The 27255-nt window shown below is 25.2% G+C and overlaps 2 protein-coding genes across 2 annotated transcripts in view; one reads left to right on the top strand and one right to left on the bottom strand.

Moving 5' to 3' along the window:
• Window positions 1-27255, bottom strand: part of LOC114129926 (nephrin-like) — a 224564-nt gene that overhangs the window by 9083 nt on the left and 188226 nt on the right. The window contains exons 10-15 of the mRNA XM_050205855.1: window positions 26986-27145; window positions 25231-25506; window positions 20242-20556; window positions 18634-18867; window positions 5567-5712; window positions 1835-2037 (exon numbers count right to left, since the gene is read on the bottom strand). Of these exons, the coding sequence (XP_050061812.1) occupies window positions 1855-2037; window positions 5567-5712; window positions 18634-18867; window positions 20242-20556; window positions 25231-25506; window positions 26986-27145 (1314 nt within the window). The 3' untranslated portion in view covers window positions 1835-1854. The remainder of the gene's footprint in view (window positions 1-1834; window positions 2038-5566; window positions 5713-18633; window positions 18868-20241; window positions 20557-25230; window positions 25507-26985; window positions 27146-27255) is intronic.
• Window positions 8584-13826, top strand: LOC114129930 (phenoloxidase 1-like). The gene is made up of 14 exons (XM_050205856.1): window positions 8584-8723; window positions 9450-9571; window positions 9769-9958; window positions 10084-10307; window positions 10425-10627; window positions 10722-10872; window positions 10949-11050; window positions 11239-11403; window positions 11487-11615; window positions 11677-11865; window positions 12092-12227; window positions 12628-12863; window positions 13128-13452; window positions 13604-13826. The coding sequence occupies exons 2-13, from the start codon at window positions 9464-9466 to the stop codon at window positions 13422-13424; spliced, it is 2130 nt and encodes a 709-aa protein (XP_050061813.1). The 5' UTR covers window positions 8584-8723; window positions 9450-9463; the 3' UTR covers window positions 13425-13452; window positions 13604-13826.

The raw sequence follows: 27255 nt of genomic DNA, 5'->3' as shown, positions 1-27255 counted from the left end.
AAATAATTTTTATTATCTTAACCATTAAAATAATGAGAACATAACACGTTTACGAATATTTATAAAAAATACAATACAAAATTGTATATGGGTTTATTTTTTCATCAAAACTAGCATATATATAAATTATTATTTTATACCTATATGTACTACGCGTGGAATCAGTATACTTAACATTTTTCAAATTTTCAAATTATAAACGTATTCGTAAAAAAATATTTTATACATTTATAATACATAATTTACATACTAATAAGTGAGTTTGTATTTTATTGACATTTCATAATAAAGTTAATACAATGACTTACCCAATGAAGTATGTAAATTTATAGTATACAAATTTGTGCTGGTACTTTTTTTCATGTGTTAACTAATTTTTTATATCAATAAAATGGTATGAACGAGGTCAAAATTTGATTTTTGAAATGTGTTTGTGCATTTCACGATGTGTAAAATTCGGGAGTATGTATGTAACATTAAATACATGTATACGAAGTAATAATTCTTCACAACACTTTAATATAATTGAAGTTAGAATGGATTTATAACTTAAAGTTCTACCAATTTTAACACCCTAAAAATACTCAACATAGTATAAAACGTATAATATAAGAATAGGAATGGAGTCTTTTAGATCAAGAAAAATTGATTGTTTGCTGTGTGAAACGAATTGTCTTCCACCGGAGGTAAGACAAAAATACCTCATCACAAAACATACAGCCAAAAAGATATAGGTATCTACTCTCCAAACATGCATGCCACTTTTTCATAAACCCATCGTAACCATTACAAGTATACATAAGTCTTCACAACATCCTTGTAGAAATATCTTTCGACATCAACAATGTACAACCTATGTAACTCATCTCAACAATCACCCCATAGAACTAATGGGGTGCTAACCAAATAGAAGCCAATTTAGAACTCTAGAGTTTATTAAAAATTACACGCCTCGTATAATTTAATAATCAGCACTTTTCACAAAATAATAAACAATAAGTTCAAAAACTTTTATGAAATCTATACAGAAATTTCTAAAATAATAATAATATAAGTAATAGTGTAATGTTTCAAAATTTGAAGATTAATATTTTTTGATTATTACGACAAAATATCGAAAATCATTTGAGGATATATCAATAATGTTTTATACACGTAAAAAACCGATTTCGTCAAAATTCAAAGTTTAAACGCTTTTAAAAAAATACTATAAATATAATATACAATATATATTTTTGATAAAAAAATGATATCTAAAGTTTTGAACTACAATAAAATACAAGTTTTTGTAAAATATTAATGGCGTGTGAATATTTAAATTTTTCTTTAAATTTTTTTAGTTTTCCAAGATTTTTAAAAATATTGAGAAATTTTGAATTGTTGATCTTCTAAAGTAGCAACTATAGATCCAATTTGATACCAGAAACAATAACCTTCGAAGCTGATCGAAGCATAATTTTTTATTATAAAAAGTGTTTCAGTTGAAAATCACACACATATCACGGTAAAATCAATACATTTATTGGTATCTAAAATTAAATTTATATCCGCTTCACTAGTATTCTTGTATAGGTAGGTATTATACGGTGTCTTTGTTAAATGTAGCTGATTTTGTATTGTTTATTATTTATAAAGTATGAAATGTAACAGTATGTTTACATGTATGTAATATTTTTAAACTTTATAAGCTATAGTATTTATAATAGATATCATTTTATATTTTAATGTAGATTTGAGCAAGTAAACAAATTGGAGTTTAATTAAATAACCATATAGTGTATTGTAATTTTTAGGTACACAATAATAATAATCAAATTAAATCATTGATAATTACCTAAAATGAACTATGTTTATCTATACAATGCTTTCTAATTCAGCGTATGGTTTGGCCATGCTGGTGTAAACCATATCCTGCATCGGAATGGTCTTGCGGTTTGGATAAAGTACGAACGATTCACATATCTTTTGTTGATTGCTGTTCTGCGTTCGTTGTGTGAATAACCGGACATTGTTTTTATCATTCAAACGACCTTCCAACTGAAAAAAATTTGTTGTATTATATGGAATTTTTACATTGTTAATAAAAAATAATTATAATCTGCGAATGGGTAAAACTTGATTGCGTATACACATTTTTACTGATTTTTAACTATAAGATTGCGTACGAAAATTATTAAGTATTGTTGTCAATTTTCATACCAGTATATACCACACGACTATAAAACAAGTTAACTAAAAATAATTTATAAATACTTTACATTTTTTCATAACCATTAAGCTTTTATAACCTAAGTCAATGATGTCAGATATATGATGACAAATAATGATGTCAATAATATATCAGATTTAACGCAATTTCATTATTCTCGATGTGTAGGATATTTTCTGGCTTTCAGTTTGTAAGTTATAATCTCGAAAATAAAGACATTATTTAAATTCAAAAAGCTATGTATGATAAGAGAAGACAATCGCTGAATCGCATTATTTTCGAGTTCTCTAAGTGATGCCAGTCACTTATCTAAGTGATAAGTCAGTTACAGAATATGAAAAATAATTTATTGACGATTTCATTTATTTAATAATCATTTTACTATTATTTAATTTTTCTCATTAAAATATTTTATTATTTTATATTAATTACTATAGTCCTGTACATACACTGGATATTTATTGGGTAAATGGTGAAATTAATAAGTTTGGCAACGTTACATACAATTTCATACTCAATATCGTGTTAAATTTTTTTTCTTAAAGTATTTTTTAACCCATCTATAAACACACGCAATCGTGTTCTTTCCTTGCGAATAACCATATACTTATAATTGATTTCAATTATTTATTCCATACTGCTATTACTATATAGTTATAATATTATTTTAAATGTTCAACAATAAACTAATATTTTTCTAATAATCGGTAATCAATAAATTGTAGTGTGAGAAATTATAATCGGTGTATAGAAAAAATAAAATGTATATTATGCTAATTATTTGTTTACCACACCCACATATTATTATATTATTATAATAACATTATTAATTATTAATTATTAGTGTACAATACCTTTATTCAAAAATAAAGTACTATAAAAAATTGAAAAATTGTTTTATTTCTAGTCTATATTCTAATATTTGATTGAATTTGATTTATGCAATTAGCTTATTAATATTATGTCATAATTTATATATGTTAATATGCTATGACATTGAGTTGGTATAGTACTTGTTTCATTTTTGTATCCTTATTTGAATGGATGAATCTTAATAATTATAATGTGCATTAAAATAAAATTGGTGTAGGTACCATATTAATACGAAACTTAATTAAATTATGTAATTAATTTTACTTTATTAATACTGTCAATGTCGTATACTTCAATATTATGATACATGTATCTAATGTAAACTAGTATACCACTTCTGTATTTTAGAACAAACGTTTTGTAGTTATATTAGGTACAATTTGATGAAATTTTAAATTTATAAATACCTCTTTAAATATTTTTACTAAAAATTACTATGAAAAGTGTATTTTTTTAAACTATTATTTTGATGAATTACAGTATTAAAATGTCTTACTTTTTATGAACTAATGAAGGAGATTTAAGAAAACTCAAATTATAAATTATTCAACAAAATTGATAAATATGTTTTTAAGAAATGAAAATAACACCAAATAATTTATTTAAAATTTACATAAATTTACATTTATTTAAGCACAGTTGTTAATAATATTATATTAAATATATATTATTATCTTGATTTATAATCAATTATAATACAATTAAAATAATAAAAAATAGTATTATTATTAGATGGAAAGAAAATAAAAATGGAACTAATTTAAAAAAAATACTTAACTAGCTCAATTGCAAAGTAAATTTTGAGCGTACCTTCACCTCGTTATTGAGTAGATTACTATATAATTGTATTATTTTAATTATTTTATTATAAATTATAATATAATAGGTACTCTAATTGATATGTAAATTATGATTATGATTTGTTTTTATTTTTTATTTTCTAATAGGTAATTATGTATATAAAAAAAAAATTGGTGAAAAAGTTATTATAAATTCAAACAAATGAAACTTCGGTAAAATGAGAATTGAATAACAAAATAGTTGAAACAATTTTTACATTCAAAAACAACTATTACATTTTGAACATTAAATACTTTTGAATTACCATAACTTATTGTAATAATCTAGCCTATAATTAAATTTATGGTAAAATTGTGTAGGTACTCCATTTTTCAACTTAAAGTGTAAAACTTTATAATATTTAAGTATTAAGATTGAAAAAAAATGTTTCATTGAATATCTATTTTTAACCAAAACACATTTTGCAAGGTATTTGTGATTATGATATTTATATTTAATAACAGTAATATATAATATATATATATATATAATATAATAATAGTTATATTATGTTGTTGTTTTTTTACATGTGTTTTTGATGCCATTCTTTTTTTTAAAAATGTTTTGATTTTTTAAAATTGGTGTCTGAGAGTTGAATTTAGAGTGTTTATAAATTTGTTAAAATCACGAAATTCGAAAATTATTTTGTGGTCAAAAGTGTATACATTTATTATTTTCAATACCTATGGTTTGAAAATGTAATACAATGTCTCTCATACATTTTACAAATAGACTAAAGTATTGCTTTATATATATTATGTTATAGTATTTAAAAATATGTTTTACAAGTATTTGAATTACAACATGATTTATTATTGTTTTAATTATTCAAACTTAATATAATGAATTTTCCTCAAAAGATTTTCATTTATTTTGGTGTAATTGAAAAAAAAATATCACTCGTAGAAACTTTTATTTAAAAGTTCTATAATTGCGTAAATTATCATTTTCTATACAATATTAATTTTTTTTTTAAATATTTAGACTTATTCATATTTTTAATACCATTAACCTACTTACACCATTCTACAGAATTTTGTTATTGAGTATTTGCTTATATCTAAGTTATTGACAATACTATTATAATCAATATTAGTTATTAATTGTATTTTAAATAGAAAACTGAATTACTAATGAATATAATATAGTAGCCATATATTTTAAAATATTCTAAGAAATATAATATGCAGACACATTGTCTCCGCTAAGAATAATTTTTTGGTGAATAACGAATTTTCAGTATATTAAAATTAAAAATATCGATAAAAGTAATATACTCAATAACGAAATACATTTTAAATCTACTCTATTGAAAATATAATTATACCTTAAAAAAATTAACGACTTAAATCAAATATTTGAAACATTAATTTATATGTTTTCATATTTAATTAGAATTTGTTATTAATTTTTAGTATTCATACGAATTTTTAAGCATACCTAGGTAACTTATAAATGAAATTCAATGTGTGGGATAGTTTACTTTATATACATACCTAAAGATTGATTAATAGGACAATAAATGTATAAAATATAAAATCTGTTTGAAATTTTCAATAATATATAATTATATAGGTCATATACTCATGTATACCATATTTTATTTTTAATATTGAAATATAATTTATTAAAAATAATACTGACCTGCGATACTCGTGAAGTATTACTATTTTGTATAGTAAGTACAGAATACGGTGATTCTGAATTAATTTCTTTATATTGTCCATTTTTCAAATTTTCATGAATTTTAATTTTGATTTTTGATCCTGTTTGTATTCCTCTTTCATCGTCTAAAAATAACAACATTGTGCATATTAATCATTAATATTACTAATTATTGTGAACATTTTAAATATGTAGTTAATTGTTATATCTAACCTATAAAACGAATCAAGGTTAATAATAGATACATTTAATGTAAACATTTTTATTTTCAAATCGTTTGTAGTTTTTAAAATATTTATATGTTTACCAGTACCTATGATAATAACCATTAAAGCCATTGTTTTAAATAATATATATAATGTATATTATTAACCATTCTTTGAACAATTCGGCATGTCTATATACACAATCGACTAAAGTATTATAATTAGGGTCTTGTATTGAAGTTACATGGTAAGTATAATTGTCTATATTAAATTGTTAATATCTAGCAGGGACTTCGAGTATAGCACTATAGCTATAGTTACCTACTTAATTCTATACGATGACAAGTTAAAAACTGAATATCAAAAATTTATGCTTTTCAGCTTTATAAAAAAGTTCATATTTTCTAGAAAACTTAACGTTTTTCTTTTATTACCTAATACCTATGTAGTATGTATATTATACCTACTTAATTATTTAACATAGCCATTATTTTTAAAGATTTCTATTAAATACTAAATACTCAACATTATGAAATATTACTATATTATTTTTTTTATACAGCTTAACCATATATAATTATTTTTACTAAAAAAGTTTTCCACCGAATTTTATTAATAATAGTTGTTTTCAATAAAAGATTATTGTTTTAAATATTATTATTTATGCACTATAATATTATGTAACCAAGAAATTAAAAAGTTGTATTTTTTCTTTTTTTTTTTAAATAATGTTTCTGCATATTTAATTGATTATATTGCGTATTTATTAACTTTATTCGCATATTTTAATGATAACCATTTTACAACATCCGATATTTGGTTATAATGCTTATAGCAATAAACGCACAATGGTTTTTTTCACAATATCTACTAATCATTTTAATAAGCAGTTAAATTAGTCAAACAATTAATTAGGTACTATATAATATAAATATACATTTTTAAATTACAATAATTCGGTGTTTCTCTATAATGTTTAAGCCTTCAAAATCAAGTTTTATTCGAAAAAAATACTTTTATATAATTGAAATTACATTAAATCTATTACGTTCGAAACAATTCATAAAACTGTTGTAATAGTTATTTATCAGTTATGAAATTAATCATGATGTTAGAATATTAAGTTAGAGTTTAATATTTTTAAAACTATAGAATTTTCAATTTTTATTTACTAAAACACAATACGGTGTTCTGTATAAACTGTTTTGTTATACTAATGAATTGTTTGTGCATGATAATGGCAGGAGTTAAAATAATATTATTAATAGTAATAATATTTGAGAAACAAATTAATTCTTTCATCTTTGTTCTACCTACTCAATATCCTTACATTTTAATTATACGAAAAACCAAATTGCTGTGTTATTTGTTTTATTGATATACCTATTATTAGAATTTTACTGTAAAGGATGCAGTATATTATCAAGTTGATTTGGATTTACTGGTAGCTTTTGAATACTATTTAAATTAATGAAAAATAATAATCGGTTGCAAAAATATCAATTGATGCGAACCGATGTAATACCAAACGTCAACAACAATATTGCAATTAAAAAGTACACGGATTACATTGGTGAGCACTAGAAATGAAATCCTTATTACAAATTTCAAAAACAGTTTGAGTTTTTGTTAATGATGATCGATTTTTAAAATTCCAAAAGTATAATAAAATATCTATGCGATTTTAATACGAGTGGTTTATGTGGTTTTATTTTTCAATTTGCTAGTGGCAAAGTAAAATATTTTTAAGGTACGTTATTTATTATAAAATCCGTAACATATAGATAACACTTTAAGTGTTTTTTAAGATATGAAATATAAATGCATTTAAATACGTTGTTTACAATACATACAATACATAATTAAATTTGAAATATTTATGTAAATTATAATATTTGATAGAATAATATAATAGCTCTTCTTAATTAGGTTTTTTTAGAACTCTCTATTAATATAACAATTTAAATTAAAAAAAAAATGATCTCTAACTCTGAAATTGAATATTTTATTGTTATAATGTTAAAAAATTATTATTCTTTTGATCTAAAATTTAACACAGATTAGCCATATAATATTATAAATTATGATAATTTAAAATTCAAAATTTAATGACGATGTTTAAAATAACATACTTTAAATGAATAAATAGATTTTTATGTTTAGTGTATATTTTTTTATAAAAGATTAATTATTATTATATAGATGTTACTATACTATTAAATGTTCTATAATATTTTTTATTTATTAATTTGAGTGAATTAAAATCAACATTTTTGAATACTTCTATAATATAAGTCTAAACGACAGTATTATCAATAATAATAATTTAGCTTACAGTGGAATTGAGATAGTATAGAAATATTTTGTTTATATTAGAATTTAATTATTATATTATGTTTGTATATCTAAATATACATATAAATGTTTTTATAAATACATTAAAATACTAGACAATTATTATTAGAACTTTTTATTTGTCAAATATTAGTGATTTGTTTTTATACACTCAATTAGGTTTACCTCTTTTCAGTTTATTGTTGTTGTAAATAAAATAATTATAATGAACTATTATTGTTTTTGGAAAAACTTAGTATCATTATCCTAACCAATGTGGTTTGGCATTTATCATTTTAAACCATTTTAACTTCCTGCTATGTTTTTAAAAATTCCCATGAAAATATTATACTAGTATACTAGCAGTGGTGTAATAAAAACCCTGGGTGTATCTAATCGATACGGAACTGTTGCGGTAGGGCCTTTTATAATCAAATTTCATTATTAAATTCCTATCATAAATACGTTATAACTTTTCGTTGTGGTATTTTCTACACAATATAAAAGAGAAACAAATTAAGTACGGCATCAGTTGAATAACACACTCCGTTCATCAATATTTATTGTCGAAGTTTTTAAGTGACAATCATATATAAGTAATTATTATTTTTTATCTAGTTATTAAAATTAATATGTCTGTTTTTATTTTTTAGTCATAAAACATGTATTATTTGATAAGTAGAAACATTGAAATAACTGAACTATTTAACTAGTATAGTACTTAAATTATAATTTATTATTTTTGTAATTTATTTTTACTTGTTATTAAAAAAAATAAACACCAACAGTTTAAAATATATTTTATCATAATACTAATAGACAATTTTAATTATTTTAAATAGAATTACACAATTAAACAAATTCAGAAAAAATAAGTAATTTAAAAATTATTTAAAATTATTATTTGCTTATTAAATAATTTGTAAATAATAATTTAAGATAACTACAACATACATGTATATTATAATATACATGCAAATCTATTATTTAAATGCGTTAGAGCTAAGACTACGAATTAAAATTAGAGTTTACAATTTGTATTTCTTGCACTTCTATTTTTTTTTCTATTAATTTTACTTTTTATTAAAAAAATAAAAAAATAAATATATTTATCTCAAAGTTTATACATCACATAAAAATATATTTAAACACAAATTTAATTTTCTTCTGTTATCCCACTAGGTTTTTTTTATTCTTTAGATTTTTGAGCAACGAATTTATTCAAAAAATTTGCTTTACTTATTTAGATTAGTTATTTAAAATATATATATATTTTTGTATTTTCTAAAAATCTATGATCCACCTAATTTATGTGTGTGTAGAAAAGCAAATAATCATGACAGACAAAAATAATATTTTGTATTTGTTCGATCGTCCCACTGAACCCATATTCATCGGAAAAGGTGATGAAAACGTATCTTTCGACGTACCAGCAGAATATTTGGTGAGTAGAACTAGTATATTAGTATTATACCGATTTCAATCTGAACCATAAATTAAAAAAATGTTATAGGATAATACTCAAATTTAATTTATTTATAAATTACCTATGGGTATTAATATAATATAATACTGAAAATTATGTTTATAATAATAATTTGACAAACAGTTCGTTACCTACATATTTTTTTATGTGTTTAGACTGATCGATACAAGCCACTGGCATCCGACATTCAAAATCGTTTTTCTGGCGGAAAAACTATCTCAATTACTAAGTTGGACCGTATCCCCGACCTGTCATTTCCACTGTCACTTCCCAGAGATGCGGCATTTTCTCTTTTTATTCCGTACCACTCTAAAATGGCTTCAAAATTGATTGAAATTTTTATGGGTTGGTATATTATAATTCTTGTCAGTATTCTTGATATTTAAGGAACTATTAAAGTAATCGGTTTTGAATATTTTATATGTGTACAATATAGACAACAATAGACATATTTTTTTTATATTTCACAGATACAAAATCTTTCGATGAATTATTATCGTTAGCCGTGTACTGCCGCGATCGAATTAACCCGTACATGTTTATTTATGCATTATCCGTTGTCGTGACACATAGGCCCGACACTCGTAATTTGGAACTGCCATCGCATGTAGAAATGTTTCCAAGTCTGTACATGGACGCGACAGTTTTTGGCCGCGCCAGAGAAGAATCGGCAGTGGTTCAAACAGGTTCAAGGGTAAGTAAATCTGTGCTGTAAATTATTTTCAGTGCACAGCACTGCTGTTTTTAGTATTAATTAAAAAAAATAATATATCTATCCCGTGCGTGTAAATTAATATTATTGTTGTATTAGACCCCGATTGAAATACCACACGATTATTCTGCCAACGATCTGGATTTCGAGCACAGAATTAGCTACTTCCGCGAGGACATCGGTATTAATCTTCATCATTGGCATTGGCATTTGGTTTATCCGTTCGAAGGACCGATGAGTATTGTAAATAAAGACAGACGCGGTGAACTATTTTATTACATGCATCAACAGATCATAGCCAGGTGAATTGCTTTAATATAATGCATTATATTATGTGATACAGCGTAAATGGCCACTAATTACTAATTTGTTTTCACTGTATTAACTATCGTATAGATACAATATGGAACGACTGAGTAATGATATGAATAGAGTTGTTCGCCTGACAAATTGGCGTGACCCGATTTTGGAAGGTTATTTTCCGAAATTAGACAACATTTTAGCCAACCGTGTATGGCCACCTAGACCTGTCAACGCCCGACTTTCTGTAACGATTATATTTTATTGTAATTCGATTTATATTATATTCATAATTATTTACATGTTTTGTCTTGTATGCACAGAACATTAACAGAGAAGTTGAACAGATATCGTTCGACATCGAAGATCTGGAACGTTGGAGGGACCGTATATTCAACGCTATACATTCTGGATTTATTATTAATGTACGTACGAAACAATGAATTTTTTTATAAATTAAATAATATTTTTGATGCTTATATTTACATACCGTAGGTTATATATAAATAGCATCTAAATAATTACGGATGGCATGACATGTTCTGTGATAGATAGTGTTTAGGCAGAAACCAAAAATCAATCATAAACTGTATACTGTTATTTTATTTTTTAGACCGCTGGACAGCAAGTTCGTTTAACTGAAACTGACGGAATTAACATTTTGGGAAACCTTATTGAAGCTAGCGTACTAAGTCTGAATCAAAATTTGTACGGTTCTCTTCATAACAATGGCCACAACGCAATCTCTTTCATCCATGATCCCGATAATAGATTTTTGGTAGAAATTAATTTTTTTCCTTTAATTTATATTGTATGTTATATATATAATACTATTTAATAATCGTTTTCATATATTTTAAGGAAAACTATGGAGTTATGGGCGACTCTGCTACTGCCATGCGTGATCCTATATTTTATCGTTGGCATGCATATATTGACGATATATTCCAAGAATTTAAAGCCACAATACCTAGTTATAACGTTCAAAATGTAAGAAATTAGTATGTTTTTAAAATAATTTTTATGCTAAAATAAATCATTATATTTTTAGTTGAGTTTCGAAAACGTAAGAGTACAAAGCGTAGAAATTGCAGCCACTGGAATACCACGTAATGAGTTTTCGACGTTCTGGCAACAAAGTGATGTTGACTTGTCTAGAGGTTTGGACTTTTTGCCACGTGGATCTGTATTTGCTCGGTTCACTCATTTACAACATGCACCGTTCAATTACAAAATTACCGTAAGTAGATTTTGTGTATTTCATCAGAAAACATACTATACCTAAACGTTTTTACATGAAAATGATATAGTGGCTAAATTAAATGTGAAATTAGTAGTGCTACATTGATGAAAAAATTGATTTTATTAATTATTTAGTTCAAAAATTTAGATAAAAAATTAAAATTTTTACTAGTTAATGTTTTATTATAAAATAATTTGATTAAAACTTATTAAATTTTTTTAAGGTTGAAAATAATGGAAACCAGCGAGTTGGAACAGTTCGCATCTTTATTGCTCCTAGGTTTGATGAACGAGGTTTACCATTCTTATTTAGGGAACAGAGAAAACTTTTTGTTGAGCTTGACAAATTTAGCGTAACACGTGAGTATTATTAAGATTTACGTTTTAAAGGTTTTAAAAATATTCTATCTTTCGTTTTATCTTACGTTAGTTTTTTTTTTTAAAGATTATTATTTGATTTGTTAACTCGTTTGATTATCAAGTATTTAATTTGTAATATTATTATACTAATGATAATTAAGTATAAACAAAAGTACCATGTGGAATGAGTAATTTAAAATTTATAATTAAAATTATTATTGTTATACATTAATTATTATATATTCTAATAATAATATAATATTATTGTTACAGTGTTGATGGTATCCCTAAACTTTTTAATATTAAATAAATAAATAAATAGCTTTTAAAATATGTAATTATAAATGTTCAATTTTAGTTTTTGATTATTAACAATGTAAATAACATTTTATTTGTACAGTAAAGAGAGGAAGAAATGATATCACTCGAAGATCTATCGAATCATCAGTAACCATACCACACGATGTAACTTATCGAAACTTAGATAGAAACAGACCATCCGGTAATTCAGAAGCAGCGGCAGCTTTTAATTTCTGCGGTTGTGGTTGGCCACAAAACATGTTGATACCCAAAGGGTCATCCGAAGGATTCCAGTGCCAATTGTTTGTCATGATATCTAACGGTGCCAACGATCAGGTTATAACAAAAAAACGTTTAAATCATATACAATTGTAAATATGTTGTATCTTTCCATTGCCATTCGACAAAAAAAAAAAACGCGCATAACATTACATTAACGGCTGAAAATTGTTTTACATGAGGCGTATAGTTTATTTTAATTATTGTTTCCTACTTAATTTAACAATACAACTCGCAGTAATTTACTGTGTAATTAATTCAATCTTTAGATGTGTAAATTTGCGAGTATTAATATTCACGATTTTTAATCGATCGAAACAGGTGGAGAATGCACAAGCGGACGGTCAAACTTGTGACAATGCTTCTAGCTACTGCGGTATTCGTAACGCGCGTTATCCAGACGCCAGATCTATGGGCTATCCGTTTGATCGTACACCAAGAGACGGAGTGGTCACTCTCCAACAGTTTTTGACACCGAACATGGCTGTACAGGACGTGCGTATACGTTTTTCGAATCGCACAGTGGCACCATTGCAAAACAGAACAGGAACCCAACAGGTTCAAACTCCAAAAACTACACCAGCAAAAGCTTCGTCGGGAGGTTCCAATTGGAACTAAGTAACAACACTGGGAGAACGTGATACTTGTAAGTGTAATTAACTATTAATATACCAATAAAAATAATCTAATCGTATACAATAGGATTTTTAAAAATGAATAACATTTATTTTATTAGCTTACGTTTTTAATTTTTTAAGTAAGGTGACTAAATGTTTTTTTATTTTTTATTTATACAGGTCTTGTGTTGCACTGGACAAATATGATTCGAGTTCATTCAATATTTTAAGTTAATATTATTACATAAATATTCATCACATCTCAACATTACCTGTATTGCTTTATGAAAAATTATAAAATAAATTACCTTACCTATATGCTTTATGTATGATTCAAAATATATTATTATAAAAATATCGATTATAAAATATGGCATAATAAAATTTACTTACTAATATTAAATACTGTGCATTTTTTTATTTACATAAATTGATCTATATAAAGTATAATTATGTATCAATTGCTTCCTCTAATTAAAAAGTGATAAAAATCAATTAAAATTTATAGATAAATCATTTAATTATTGTTTAGTTAGTGTATAATGAAATAAATATTATTTTAGAATTTATGTATTGACTATTTTTCAAGTAGATATCATGCCTTAAGTATGATGTGTTTACATTGTTTGTCATACAACTTCTTTTTTTCAGCAATTTAATAAGTTGACTGTCGTGTGTACATTATTATTTATGTTCGGTAAAATTTTCATTCGTGTATAGGTATGTTTTTGTATGTTTGCCAAAGTATAAAATGTCTAAAGTTGGTCAAAATAAAAAACAAATTATTTTAGAAACAAGTCATATCACATGTTCGTTAAAAATACAGAAATGGTCTAGGGAGCCACGAGTTTCATATTCCTGTCTAAAATCAACAGCACCGTGTCAGGATTTTGTACACAAAGATAGTGAATCCAAAAATGTGAGTGTCATAATAATGTACACGAAAGCAAGTTTGGAAATTTATGGCGTGTACACGTGGCCTCCTGGGTAATGCATGCAAAAAGCGCGGCAGTTAACGTGTTAAAATATTGATAATACATTTGAATAGTTTTATTTTATAAGAAATTTAAGTACAAATAATCTGACTAATTCATTAAGAATCGTTTTTTTTTCGTATACAATAATTTATTATTGCAGTTCAATTATGTAGCAAAAGCGAACTCTTCGGCTTTGAACAATTTATTCTTTAAATAATAGCAGGTGGATGCCGATACGATAACATACGCAGTTCGTGGAATAAGATTAGTTTCTTCTGTTGAAATTATTAACTATTTTTACTGACAAGATGTAGTACTTTTCATGTTTTACTTTGTTTTTATGTTGGTTTTAAAGAGTATTTATTTATTTTTCTTTGACTGTATACCACTTATTGGAGATACTCATTAAAGTTCTTTGTTGTCACATACATATAAAATAATTATTTTAGCAAGTTATTACAAAACAAATTGTAATAGTTATTGTGGCCTACTATGTAGGTATACTTAAAAATATTGTACACCACATACATTTTTATACAAATATATTGATATAATATTATAATTAACTTCAGGACAATTTATATTACAATTAAAAAGAAATTTTTTGTTTTTTTAAAGATGGTTTTATCCTTTATATTTCAATTTATACCAAAATATTATTTGACTATTAATTATTATTTGAACTGGATAAGTTATTAAACACAGAACTATCTTATATTTACAAAAATATTATATTATAAGACATTCTGATGGTTTTATGTAAAACAACACTACAATAATTTATAGTGAGTATTTGAAATAGTTTCGCACTAATTTCCGTTTTAAAAACTTTGTTTTATAAAGTTTCTGTAACTATCAAAAAACCACGAGTAATAATCATAATATTTGAAATGTATTTTTTTTTTTTAAAGACAAAAATTTAAATAAAAATTTAAAAAAATTGAAACTCTTATAAGTAGCTATTGCTATTTACTATGTATTTATGAATTTAATAGTATATAAAGTATTAGTATAATATGCTAGTATTTTAATTGTAGGAAATAGACAAAAACCACAACTGTTATTATTGTCAGCCGGAAACTATTTGAATATTAAAAATATTAAAATCATATCGTAACTATTGGTATGAAATACAAAATCATATATTAATATGAGTCTTTAAAGTATATCAATAATAAGAAGCCATAAAGCTGAAATTATTGAGACTATCTATTCTATGCTCATAGATAATATTATTTTTGTCATAAATTAATTATTACTTATTAGAGCTTAAAAAATATAGAAAATGAGTTTGATTAAAAGCAACTGAATAAAACATGACAATATGACAGTATACTCGTATGTTCTATACTTCTAAGATTTAAGAACTAATTACTCTGAAAAGAAACACCATTGCGAATTCTATTTTCAGATATATTTTGTCACTACTGTTTACAGTTTACATCAACTGAGTTAACAATTTATCATTTTATAAATTAGGAAAAATAGGTATAATTTCGAGGTTTTATGTTTATAAAATACATATCTTTTGAATCAATAAATTACAAGTATTTCGTTGTTTACTTAAACCTCGTAAGTTGGACTCATCCCTTATGCAATTTTAATATTTACGGTTGATCGAAAATGCATGTTACAGTGTGGATTTTTTTTAATAATATATCATAATAATGTAGACCTTAATATTAGGTTTATGTTTATTAATATGTAATATGTTTATTTTATTTTTATCTTTTAATTAATTTTTTTCTCTAACACAGCTATCGTTTCTTGGTATTTTAATTAATAATATAAATTACAATGTTAAATTATTTTAGTCAATGAATTATAATATTTAAAACCAATCAGTCATGATTTTATTGTTTTTTTTTTTTAAAAAAAATTACATAATATTTAATGTAAAATAAATTGTTTTATTTTTAGTTTTAGAAATTCAATACATCTTTTGTACTAAGTTTATATCATGTATTAAAAACTACGACATTACTAAATTGTATATGCAGTAATCATATATCTAGGTAGTAATTATTTGAATGCTTTCAGGATTAATTCTCTTTCATACCATCGTTACATTTAAAATAATATATATGTTAGAATAGCAACCTATTAAGAGGGCACAACTGTAACGAAATTATACTGAAAACACATGTTAAGATATTTTACATAGTATGCTCGCATCAATGCCTCTAGAAATTTTTAATAAATGTAACTTTTGTATATCAGTATAAAGTTCAGAACTTACAAAATATAATAACATAAGCTTTTGTTAATAGTTTTCTTTCAAAAAGTTTACGATTCATTTAATTATTCCACGTTTGAAAATAATTTGTTTTAAAATATACACAACAAATTTAAATTACGATATTGAAAAAATGATAAACCTATATTTATTACGTTTAAAGTAGAAGTGAAGGTATACAAGGGCCGATGTGATCTCCCTAAGCAAGGTTTTTTTTTATAAGCTTCGTAAGGAACGTCAAAAAAATATTTGAAACTATCAATCAAACTCAAACAATAGTGTTCTAAATGATGGAATAACAAAATTACTATAATAATTTTTGACCACCGGAAGCCTGGAAATATTAAAAAAAAATAAAATGATGTTATCAGAAATCTAAAATTTCAAAAGAGGAGAGGTTAGTGAAATACACGTGAAATAATATTACTAAGAAAAGGTTTAAAAATATAATATTTTTGTTCATCATCACGAAAAAAAATTAATCAAAACAATTCAGTAATTTTATCATAGGAAAATTATTTTCTATATTATTTATCATATTATTATGTATAATATTATTTCATACAGCACTATATGAATTTGATGTAGTACAACTATATTCTAAGTGCTATGTTATAGTATAGTATATATTATAATGTTGCCATCACTTGTTAAGCTGACAATAGTAAAACACGATATAGTTAAAACATTATATAGTGAATGATTGTTAAAAGGTACTGTCACCGTGAGCTGTGGCTGCTCACGAGGACAATATAATAGTTACTGTCACAATGTCATGATTGAGCTATCGAACTTTCAAACGTGCATATTAAAATATAGTAGATGATGGAATTTGGAGAGCTTGAGTTGAGTTTAACCAAAATTATTTTTTCATAGACTAATAACTTTTTTTCTTTCTAGGTATATGTAATTAAAATTACATTACAATGACTTTTTAATTTTATTATGTGAATAATTAGGTTTTTTCTAATGATTTATGTTTATTTTGTTTAACAAAATTCTTCATTCATTGATGTAACACACAAAATAAGTTAACTTTGAAATTATGAACGCCTCTGTTGTTTAAGTTACATGGTATTGCGTATAAAATAATGTAATATGCAAATGTGTTACTAACACGAAATAAATTAGAACACGTGAGGTATACTTACCTTAGTTTTAAGGTAAACACGGATGATATTTTTTTAAGAAATATATTTTTAAAATCTCTAGAGTTTTTCCATGAATTCAATAGTGTAAAGTAAGTAGGTATGACATTTTCACATTATACGTAACGAAGCATAAAAATGCATTTTAAAATCTGAGAAAGAAACACTTGTTATACCTACTATTTATAGCATATTAAGTCAAAACCATATAATAATGAAAAAATCTCCAAGTCGTTTAAAGAGAATGATATATTGAAAAAAAGCGCATTCTTTAAATAAATTAATGTCTCACTTAATATTTATGTACATAAATATATTGTTACTACTTCAATAAATATTCAGAATCTTAAATCATTAATTATTATGTATAACTTTATAAGAATAACTTAAAATCGTTCAACAGTTCTCCGTGAAAATAATAAAACTATAGCAAAACGAATCATATTAATACGTTGACTGATATTGTGCTCTAAAGTGAGCGAAGTACAACGAGATCTGAACATAATATTATTATATTATATCGTCGGGATTTCGATTATATTTTCATAACAAAGGTATTGGACAGTTATTAAAATTTAATATGTTATATGATATATTCTACTGAGATGGTTTCAGTTGTGTGCACACACGAGTAGTATCATTTAACCAAGAAACTATACACTTGACAGTGTTAAATTAGTATCCAGCCACGTGTTCAAAATTTAAAACTGTTTGCGTGTATATAAAAAAATCAATTCAGGTCAACATAATCTATTGTGGAGGGTTCCGGAGAGATAGTTTTATTTTTAAATTGAATATTTCACAACTATAGCGAGGGACCTGTTTTTCCCTTCCATTATTTCCACTAACTTGTGACAACTGGACGTTCTTCGACACCCTTGGACCCTGTAAATCGAATTTCTTCGCCGTTCTGAATCCTGACAGTTGGCCGTTCCCGGAATACTGATCGTCCGCGGACGTTGGCCGCCAACCGTTTGGCATATACGACTGCCATTGCACACACTCCCACGAAGCAGCATCCGAGCAACAAGATACCTATGTGTGTGGCTTCAGAGAACCGCGTAGCAGTGCTGGTTGAATCTCCTAGGTTTGAATTGAAAAAAAAAACAATAACAGTGTGGATATTATTATAATACTCGTGTACAGTAAAATGTGAAATAATAATAACAATGGCATAAAGCACTAGCTACTGTGTTTGAAAAAATAACTGAAAAACACTAAACAATATTAGTTTTAGTTTTTTTTTCTTATACCTACGTCAAAATAATACCCTGTAGTATTATTACTAAAAATTATAAGCTTGGTGTTGAATCGATCGCGTACAAGTTAGATATATTATTAGTTACATGTTCTAACGACAATATCGATGACAAATATTATGTTATCAAACAATTTGAGAAAACACCATCAAAAAGTTGTAAGATTATGCAACTTACAACTTAGACACTCATTATAGGTTATTTGATGCACCTAATCAAATGTTTTTAAATGAAATATAATGAAAACCAAATTATATACATTACATATTATGTTATTTGTTAGTTAAAATATCAACTCAACGATATCAATAACTTAGTTAAAGAAACAAACCGTACTTCGGTCATATTGTAAATGTAGTCTAAAGAGGTAGTTATTTATAATCATATTTTCCTATTGATAAATATGTCAAATGTTTGTTAATAAAACTTGTAAACATAGTAGGTACATGTTATCGTCTGTGATTAAATCTATAACTGAAGATAACAGTGTTGTAAATACGATGGTAAAAGAGTAGACATAAGTAACTACGGTACTAGTAAATGGAAATGTAAAAGTTCTAAGGGGTGATAATTTACGTGACTAGAATTATTTTGGTGTGAAACAATTTGCAGTGAGCGTTCGATTGATAATAAACGCATTAACTGACGGCAAAGACATTTATTCTATTCGGTTGTATATATACTTGGACATTGTTTATTGTCGAAGGGATAAGAGGCTTTTACATGAAATGTCATTTTTTAAGAAATGTGATAAACTTTTACTTATTTATTTTTTTAGTTATACACTTATACGTCATCGATTATACGTATATTATATATTTTGAATTTAGTACCTACAATCTATACCTATACTTAGTTTAGGCATGTTAAAAAATAGAAAAATAGAAAAATACATTATAATAATATTAAATTGAATTGTTATAATATTTTATAATTCAAACAAAGCATTGAATTACATTCAAGCTGTACGCCTTGTCTGCGTGGATGCATCGATCTCGCATAATTACGATTTAAAAATTACTATTTGATTGTCAATAGAACTTTTGAGTATTTCATCATTTAAGTAATATCGTACGAAACCATTAAACCGTATTATTAAAGAAAATGACTACCATTTGGGTGTTTTTTTTATTTTTTGTTTTTGAAATTTGGGATAATAATTTTATATTTGAAAATTTGAAAATATAAATCCACTGACCAGCTACGTGTGGGTCCTTTGGATTAGGAGCTGTTTCGACGTAAACGCGTACATGGCCGATACTCGTGCCTTTCGCGTTGCCTGCGTACACCGTGGTCACGTATCGGGTGGACGGTCGCAATCCGGTGATTTTTACAGCCACGTGACCGGTTTGGCCGACGTAACTGGCTTCGGGCACATCCGGTCGATCGATTGTGGCAACTGTGCATGCAAAATGCTGCGGAAGTCCACCACCGTATCCGGGTTCGCATTGAATTGTGAACCGAGTACTCGTTACGTTTACTGGCAAACAGTTTCTAGGCGGATCTGGCCTACCTGTAAGCACGGCATACAATCGCATTATAATACACTAAAACTGCATGCAGTGCACAATAATATTTTTATGATACACCAAGTGTTGTGTCCGAGCAGATCGTTTTTTAATTGTTGAGTGTTAATAACAGGATAACACGTACAATTTTAGTTGTAAGACTAAGAGAGTAAGGACTGAGATTAGGTTAGGTATAGGTAAAATAAAAACAAAGATTGGCAGACATTTATGATACTCTGTCTTTCCTCTATAGTATTAGTAATATAATACCAGTATTTTTTTTATAATGCTTTAAAAGCTTTTTTTGAAAAAAATTTCTGTAATAATTAAGTGGAAATTGCTCTCTCACCATTCATCCAAATCCAGTGGTGTTAAACGTATAAACAGTTTCGAATTTAAAGGTTGTAATATTTTTTCTGCTTTTATATAGTATGGAATTTTTTAAATAACGTCATAATTTTTGCGTTTTTACATAATTATTATACTATTGACTTAAGTAATTATTCATTAAATATGAGAAAATAGTAAATAATAAAAATAAACTTTATTATTGTATAAATTAAAAAGCTAGGGAAGTGGGTACAGCTCTGCTGTACGGTAGGTGTCGAGTGGGTCACTATGAAAGATAAATTACATTTTTATTTAATGATAATTGTATACGAAAAACAGTGCTGAGCGGAGATAACCTATATAACTAAGTTTATTTCATGATGTGTCTTATGATATTTCTATTAAAGTAATTTATTATACTATTACCTAGTAATACAGATTACAGACATACAGTAGTTTGAAGTAATTTTTGCCGAAAATATTGTAATTAAAAATATCATTGTGTATAAATTATAATAATATACGTAAAAATTTTATAACTCCACGAATCGAATAATATTTTTCAATTATAACAAAACAGTAAATATCATTATTCTTAATTTAAATAATAGTTTCGTTCAAATTCAATATTCAAGTTGTACGACCGAACGACAAAAGAATGTATTCTCATTTACAGAAATGAAAAAAATTTTGAATGTCAATAAATAACTCAAAAAGAGTCAAAATATTTTTATAATTTTATTGTTTAAAGAGAATAATCATATAAACATGTGTTCAAAATGTTAAGTGTCTACTGTTATTTTTTTTTTTTTAATTACAATAAAATTTCAATTATAGTTTGAACGTTTCATTTTACGGGTGATATATACTGTAGTAAAACTTTAAGCTCATCGCATCACTCTACCAGGACCTCAACTCTATTTCCGGCTCAATAAAATGCATCATTACCGTCAATCTATTCAAGAAAAAATATAACTCCCCTATGTATCATCTATTATTTAAGTATTCTTTTTATCATCATTGATGCATCATTATACTTCTACGTTATCTACATTTAATATTGTCAAGAGCATCAAATAATTAATGTAAACTCGGATTTATTTACATAATAATAATAAAAAAACAATCGAGACTGGAGACAGTTGCAGTGGAGACATAATTATTTTGTGGTTGTATTGTTGTTGTAAAATAAATAATCCAAATAATAAATTCAGAACAGTGTAGAACACTGATTTTTAATAATCTGTTTACCAATACTGGCAATACTAATGCAATTATTTACTGTATGAATATAGGTACGTCATAATATATTATTTAGAAATAAAAAAATTATTATAAAACTATCAGTTCTAAATCCTCTGCCACAAAAATGCATAAGATACTCTTAATATAAACTATAATCAAAACTAGACGAAATCATCAGTTTATTAAAATAGAAATTTGATTTGGTGTATAGAATGTAAAAATATCGACAATATAATAATATTAAACAATCATAACTCTCAACCCACAACGATATTTTAAAATCAATCTGTTGTAGGTACATTTAAAAAATAAATCGTTTTTAATATATTATTATATAGGTAAAAGTAATTGTTAGAATCTATTGTTTTTAGTACTATTTTCATGAGAAATGTTGGAATAGATAAGCGTTTTTTTTTTTTATACTTTAAGTGTCATTTAGAAAACATTCCAATTTGTTCAGCATGCTACACGCGAAAATTCAATTACTGAAACACTACAATTGGTGTTAAAAGAATGAAAAACAAATAGGTATACCTATATTCCAAATATTTAGCATTCCTATAAGCACTTTGATTTTTGTTGTTTTTGAGAATACATTTTTTTGAAAGTTGTATGAAGTCCAATTAAAAAAAAAGCGGGTAAGTGGGTATCGCTCTGCTGTACAATAGGTTCCGTGTGGATCACTATTATATATTATAGGAGTGTTAAATTTGAATCCAATGATAGGTATCATTGTATACGAAAAACGATTTTGAACGAAGAATATTTGTTAGTCTAAGATATAATTTCTAGTGGTTCGTAAAAAAGGTGGTTTATATTTTAATGGCTTAAATACACCAAAATTTAAGTTCTCTTATAATTATTGTGACCTAAACTTAAGGAAAATATTGTATTAAATTTTCAACTCTTAGCTACTTATACAAAAATGTTTATGAGTTATACCTACAAAATAATTTGCAAATATTCATGATTTTGTCAAATTTTTGTCAATATTTGAACTTAAAAATGCTAATGACAAAAAATTATACCCATGTATTTTTATAATTTTTTAATCACTATAAGAATAACTTATGAGAAACTTTGTATTAAATTTTCAAGTACTTTGATTCGGCCAAAAAACTATTTTCGACACTTCAAAAAAAATGTTTTCAGAAAAATTGAGAATTTCAGTTGTCTATAAATAGCTCAAAAAAAGTCAAAATATTTTGAAAATTTAACTGTATATAGATAACACTAACATAAACATTTGGTGAAAATTTTAAGTATTTACAGTGATCAGTTTTCGAATTACAACCATATAAAAAAATCGATTTGGTCGAAAATTGGTTTTGCGTAAAAATTCCCATTTTTCTGTCTTTTTTTTTTTGTTTTTCTCGATTTTTTTGAAAACTGTTGGAAAATATTTACTTTTGACCTCAATGATGCATCAAGGATATTCATTTTGCCATCGGAAATCATCTCCAAAGTTTGAAATTGAAGCATTATTTCGACTAGTTATGCTGTACACAGGCACAAAAAAAAACACACACACACATCATCGTAAAATCAATACATTCATCACTCCGTTCAGAATCTAAAATATTGAGAATATAGAATTTTTATAAAATAAATAGATAAAACACGAGGACATTTTTTAGTCAGTAGAATCTAGTGGTTGAATGAAAAAAATGAACTTCTTTATCGATTAAAATAATAAACTGAATTCGATTATATAAAAAGTTGACAGATTAGATATCATATTTTTTAAACTTACGTAATAAAATATAGTATATACTTTCTGATCAAATTACAATAATAATAACTTGAATGCTAAGTATCACTTACAAGTTATCATTGACAGTTTTGTATTCAGTTATATTTTTACTAATAAATAAAACTGAGACGGTGCTTAAGTTTCAAGAAATCAATTTTAGGTTTAGAAAATGTATATTAAATACGAAACTTAATCTAATTAAAATCCTAACTGCGTATAATGAATTGTGTAAAAAAGATGCAACTATGCAAAGATGATTATTTATTTAACAGTTGCTACTTATTATTAAATTAATTATCTAGATATACACAGAAATGTTCTACTATTATGTTGAATATAAAGTAAAAAAAAACTAAAATGAGTTTTTCTATGAACTATAGTCATATAGTTGTAGTACTTCTGTGGTCTAGTCCCCAAACTGTATATATGTTATATATGTATATATATCTTATAACTTTGAATATAAGTTAATATTTATATAAAGAGTAAATAAGAGAATGGTAGTGAATTGGATAAAAGTATTGACCCTACAGGGAAATCTGCGGAACTCTGAAAATAGTTGTGCACACATTATATAGTTCTTAGTCTAAAATTAAGTTCTTACTTCGAGTAGGTTAATAGTGATACGATAATACTAATTTAGGTATTGAGTTTTTGTTTTGTTTTACTCTTTCGATCACTCGGGTCATATTTAATTATACTAGTTTTTTAGAATTCCGCTTTCGGTAAAATTTTTCTATTAAGAATAAGCGATTATTTATTACATCCTACCAATTGTTATTATTGTTTTATAAGGTTTTAAACATGAATTCATGAATAAAAAGTCTTCTAGTTCTTTTCTATGATAAATTAGATTTTACGAATTATTCTAAAAGCGTTTGTTTGTAACCATGGTGTGTATAAAGTAATATATCATTTTTACAAAAAAAAAAAAAAATAGAAGAAAAAAGTAAACATTTTTAATTTAATAATGATATTTATAAAATATATAGTTTTTTATTATTTTAGATTTGTACTGATAGATATATATATTATTTAATATTATATATATCACATAATAATATACTTAAATAATGTTGACGAGTTATTTCATTAAATTATGTTTTAATAAAATATATGTATGAGTATAGTGTATACCTACATTTAAAATGGATACCATTTTAGAACCAATGAAGTTCCACTTGAATATTTTTGATTATCGTGAATCGATATAATTACAACTGTTATTTAGTTTAGGTTTTAGTTTATTTAAAATTGCATTGAAATATGTATGGGTAAATTTATATAAAATTGGTTATCTCAAAATTTACTATAAATATTTAAAAGTAAAGTTCTTGGATCTATGACTTACCTGCTGGAACAATGTGATAAACACAAGGTTGCGATTGAGTAGCTAAAGAGTTGGTCGCCCAACACAAGAGCGTGCCAAAATCTGATACTTTGAACTTAATGATGGCCATACTTTTGTCTGTATTAGCTACGTTGATCAAACCAGATACGGAGTTGTTGAAAGCCCAACGGAACGAAGTAGGAATAGGATTGCTGTTTACGTCACACTTGACCCATGCAGTTTCTCCTTTGTGTGCTCCATATATGCGTTGTTGATCGGCTTTACAAGATGGTTCGTCTGTACAGTTTTAGAATTTTTAAACAAATAATTTACAAAAAAAAAAATAGTATTTACTTATATACAATATATTATAATATAATAATATATAGATTATACATGTTTGTGAAAAGTTGTTAGATAAAATATAGTTTTTAGTTTTTACTAATAATCAATGGGTAAAGCTATTGTTGATATCTAAAATCCAGCAGTTGTAATTAGTAGTTAAGTTAAGACTTGGTAGTTAATTATAATATAGCTATTGTCCTAATAAATGGTAACTTATAAGCATAGGTACGTTATGAAGTGTACAGTGATGGTCACTGAACGCGGAAAATACCTTACTTGACTGTTATAATTATTAAATATTATATATTAATAATAAAAAAAAACTTAATCTTGAATTAAGTTATATTTGACTAAATATTTTACAAATATATCAGATAATATAAAATAACAATTTTAAATTTAGTATTATCTTAGTTATTAAAATAAAAACAAACATGTACAAATAATTAGAACTAGATTACTAACTCTTTTTTTTTAGATAGAAATCGCAATAAACATGTATGGCTTGTACGTCTAATTAATTACTTAATTTTTTTAATAGTATCTAAGTAAAAATACATATGAAACTATAGTAAAACTTTAAGTGATGAGTATAATCATATAAATAAGGTTTATTTTTATTATGTTGTACACGGTAGATATATTATATAATATATACATGTGTAATTAATGAGATTATTAATTTAGATTTATATTATAATTGTTGTTAAACTAAAGTTTTGAGCCTTAAATAATATAACTATGTCAACGTATATATTATTTACCCCTTGTGAGATTTAATAAAATTAATTATATAAAATAATACATACACTTTGCACTTTGTGTAAGTTAATATTTTATGTTTAAATTCTGAACTGTAAAGTCAGTCTAGACCTCTAAATTTTATAGAAATCTGTCTACAGCAGAATTATTTTATGGCTTAATAAATAATAAATCAATATTATTAAATACACATAAAATGATTTATAGCGAAATGTATTTGTGGTATCCGCTATCCAGAAATGGATTCATTTCTATACTGAATATTCTATTTGATCACATAACAGTAATTATAGTTTGATATTAATATTTTTATGACTATCGGAACGATAAATTACAATTAATGATTCCTATAACATATTAATATAAATAATTTTATTGTCTGTGTATGTTTTGAAACATTTACAATTTGTTTTTAGACACATATTATATGTATGACACATAATGGGCATAAGTATTAATCAAGGAAATTTTAGCATTCATTAATATTATAGAAAAATAGTTATTCTTTAGAAATTAAGCAATAATAAAATGTACATAGTTAGGTATTTATATCATGACCAAAATAAATTATGAAAAATAAAACCAATAAATTCCTTTTTGTGCCATCTAACCTAACCTGTCATACATTATAATTAAGCGAACATCATTTAAAATATTATGTGAACTTACATTTAACGTCAAGGTGATAGGCATCACTTATCGATTTTCCTCTGGCATTTGAGGCTATACACCGATAACTTCCAGAACCTTTACGTGTTATTGATTGTAAAACTAATGTTTGATTACTAACAATTGTCCTTCGGCTTTCGTGCTGTCCAACATTTGATCCCTAAAATTATTATTGAAATATAACTTATTGTTTTTAGATATTTTAATAAATAATAATCTACAATAAAAAAATATATATTCTTTCTTAGCTTAATGGCTTATCTGAGTATA

Source organism: Aphis gossypii, chromosome X, assembly GCF_020184175.1.
Source record: "Aphis gossypii isolate Hap1 chromosome X, ASM2018417v2, whole genome shotgun sequence".
In the NCBI taxonomy this organism is placed as follows: domain Eukaryota; kingdom Metazoa; phylum Arthropoda; class Insecta; order Hemiptera; family Aphididae; genus Aphis; species Aphis gossypii.
The sequence above is the reverse complement of the archived record's forward strand: the minus strand, read 5'-3'. Positions and strand labels throughout refer to the sequence as shown.

Excerpts from the sequence above, each read along its gene's own strand:
- LOC114129930 (XM_050205856.1), top strand. The coding sequence starts at position 9,464 with ATGACAGACAAAAATAATATTTTGTATTTGTTCGATCGTCCCACTGAA. Across the intron at positions 9,572-9,768 it reads ACGTACCAGCAGAATATTTG|ACTGATCGATACAAGCCACT; the intron begins GTGAGTAGAACT and ends TTATGTGTTTAG. Across the intron at positions 10,873-10,948 it reads CTGTCAACGCCCGACTTTCT|AACATTAACAGAGAAGTTGA; the intron begins GTAACGATTATA and ends TTGTATGCACAG.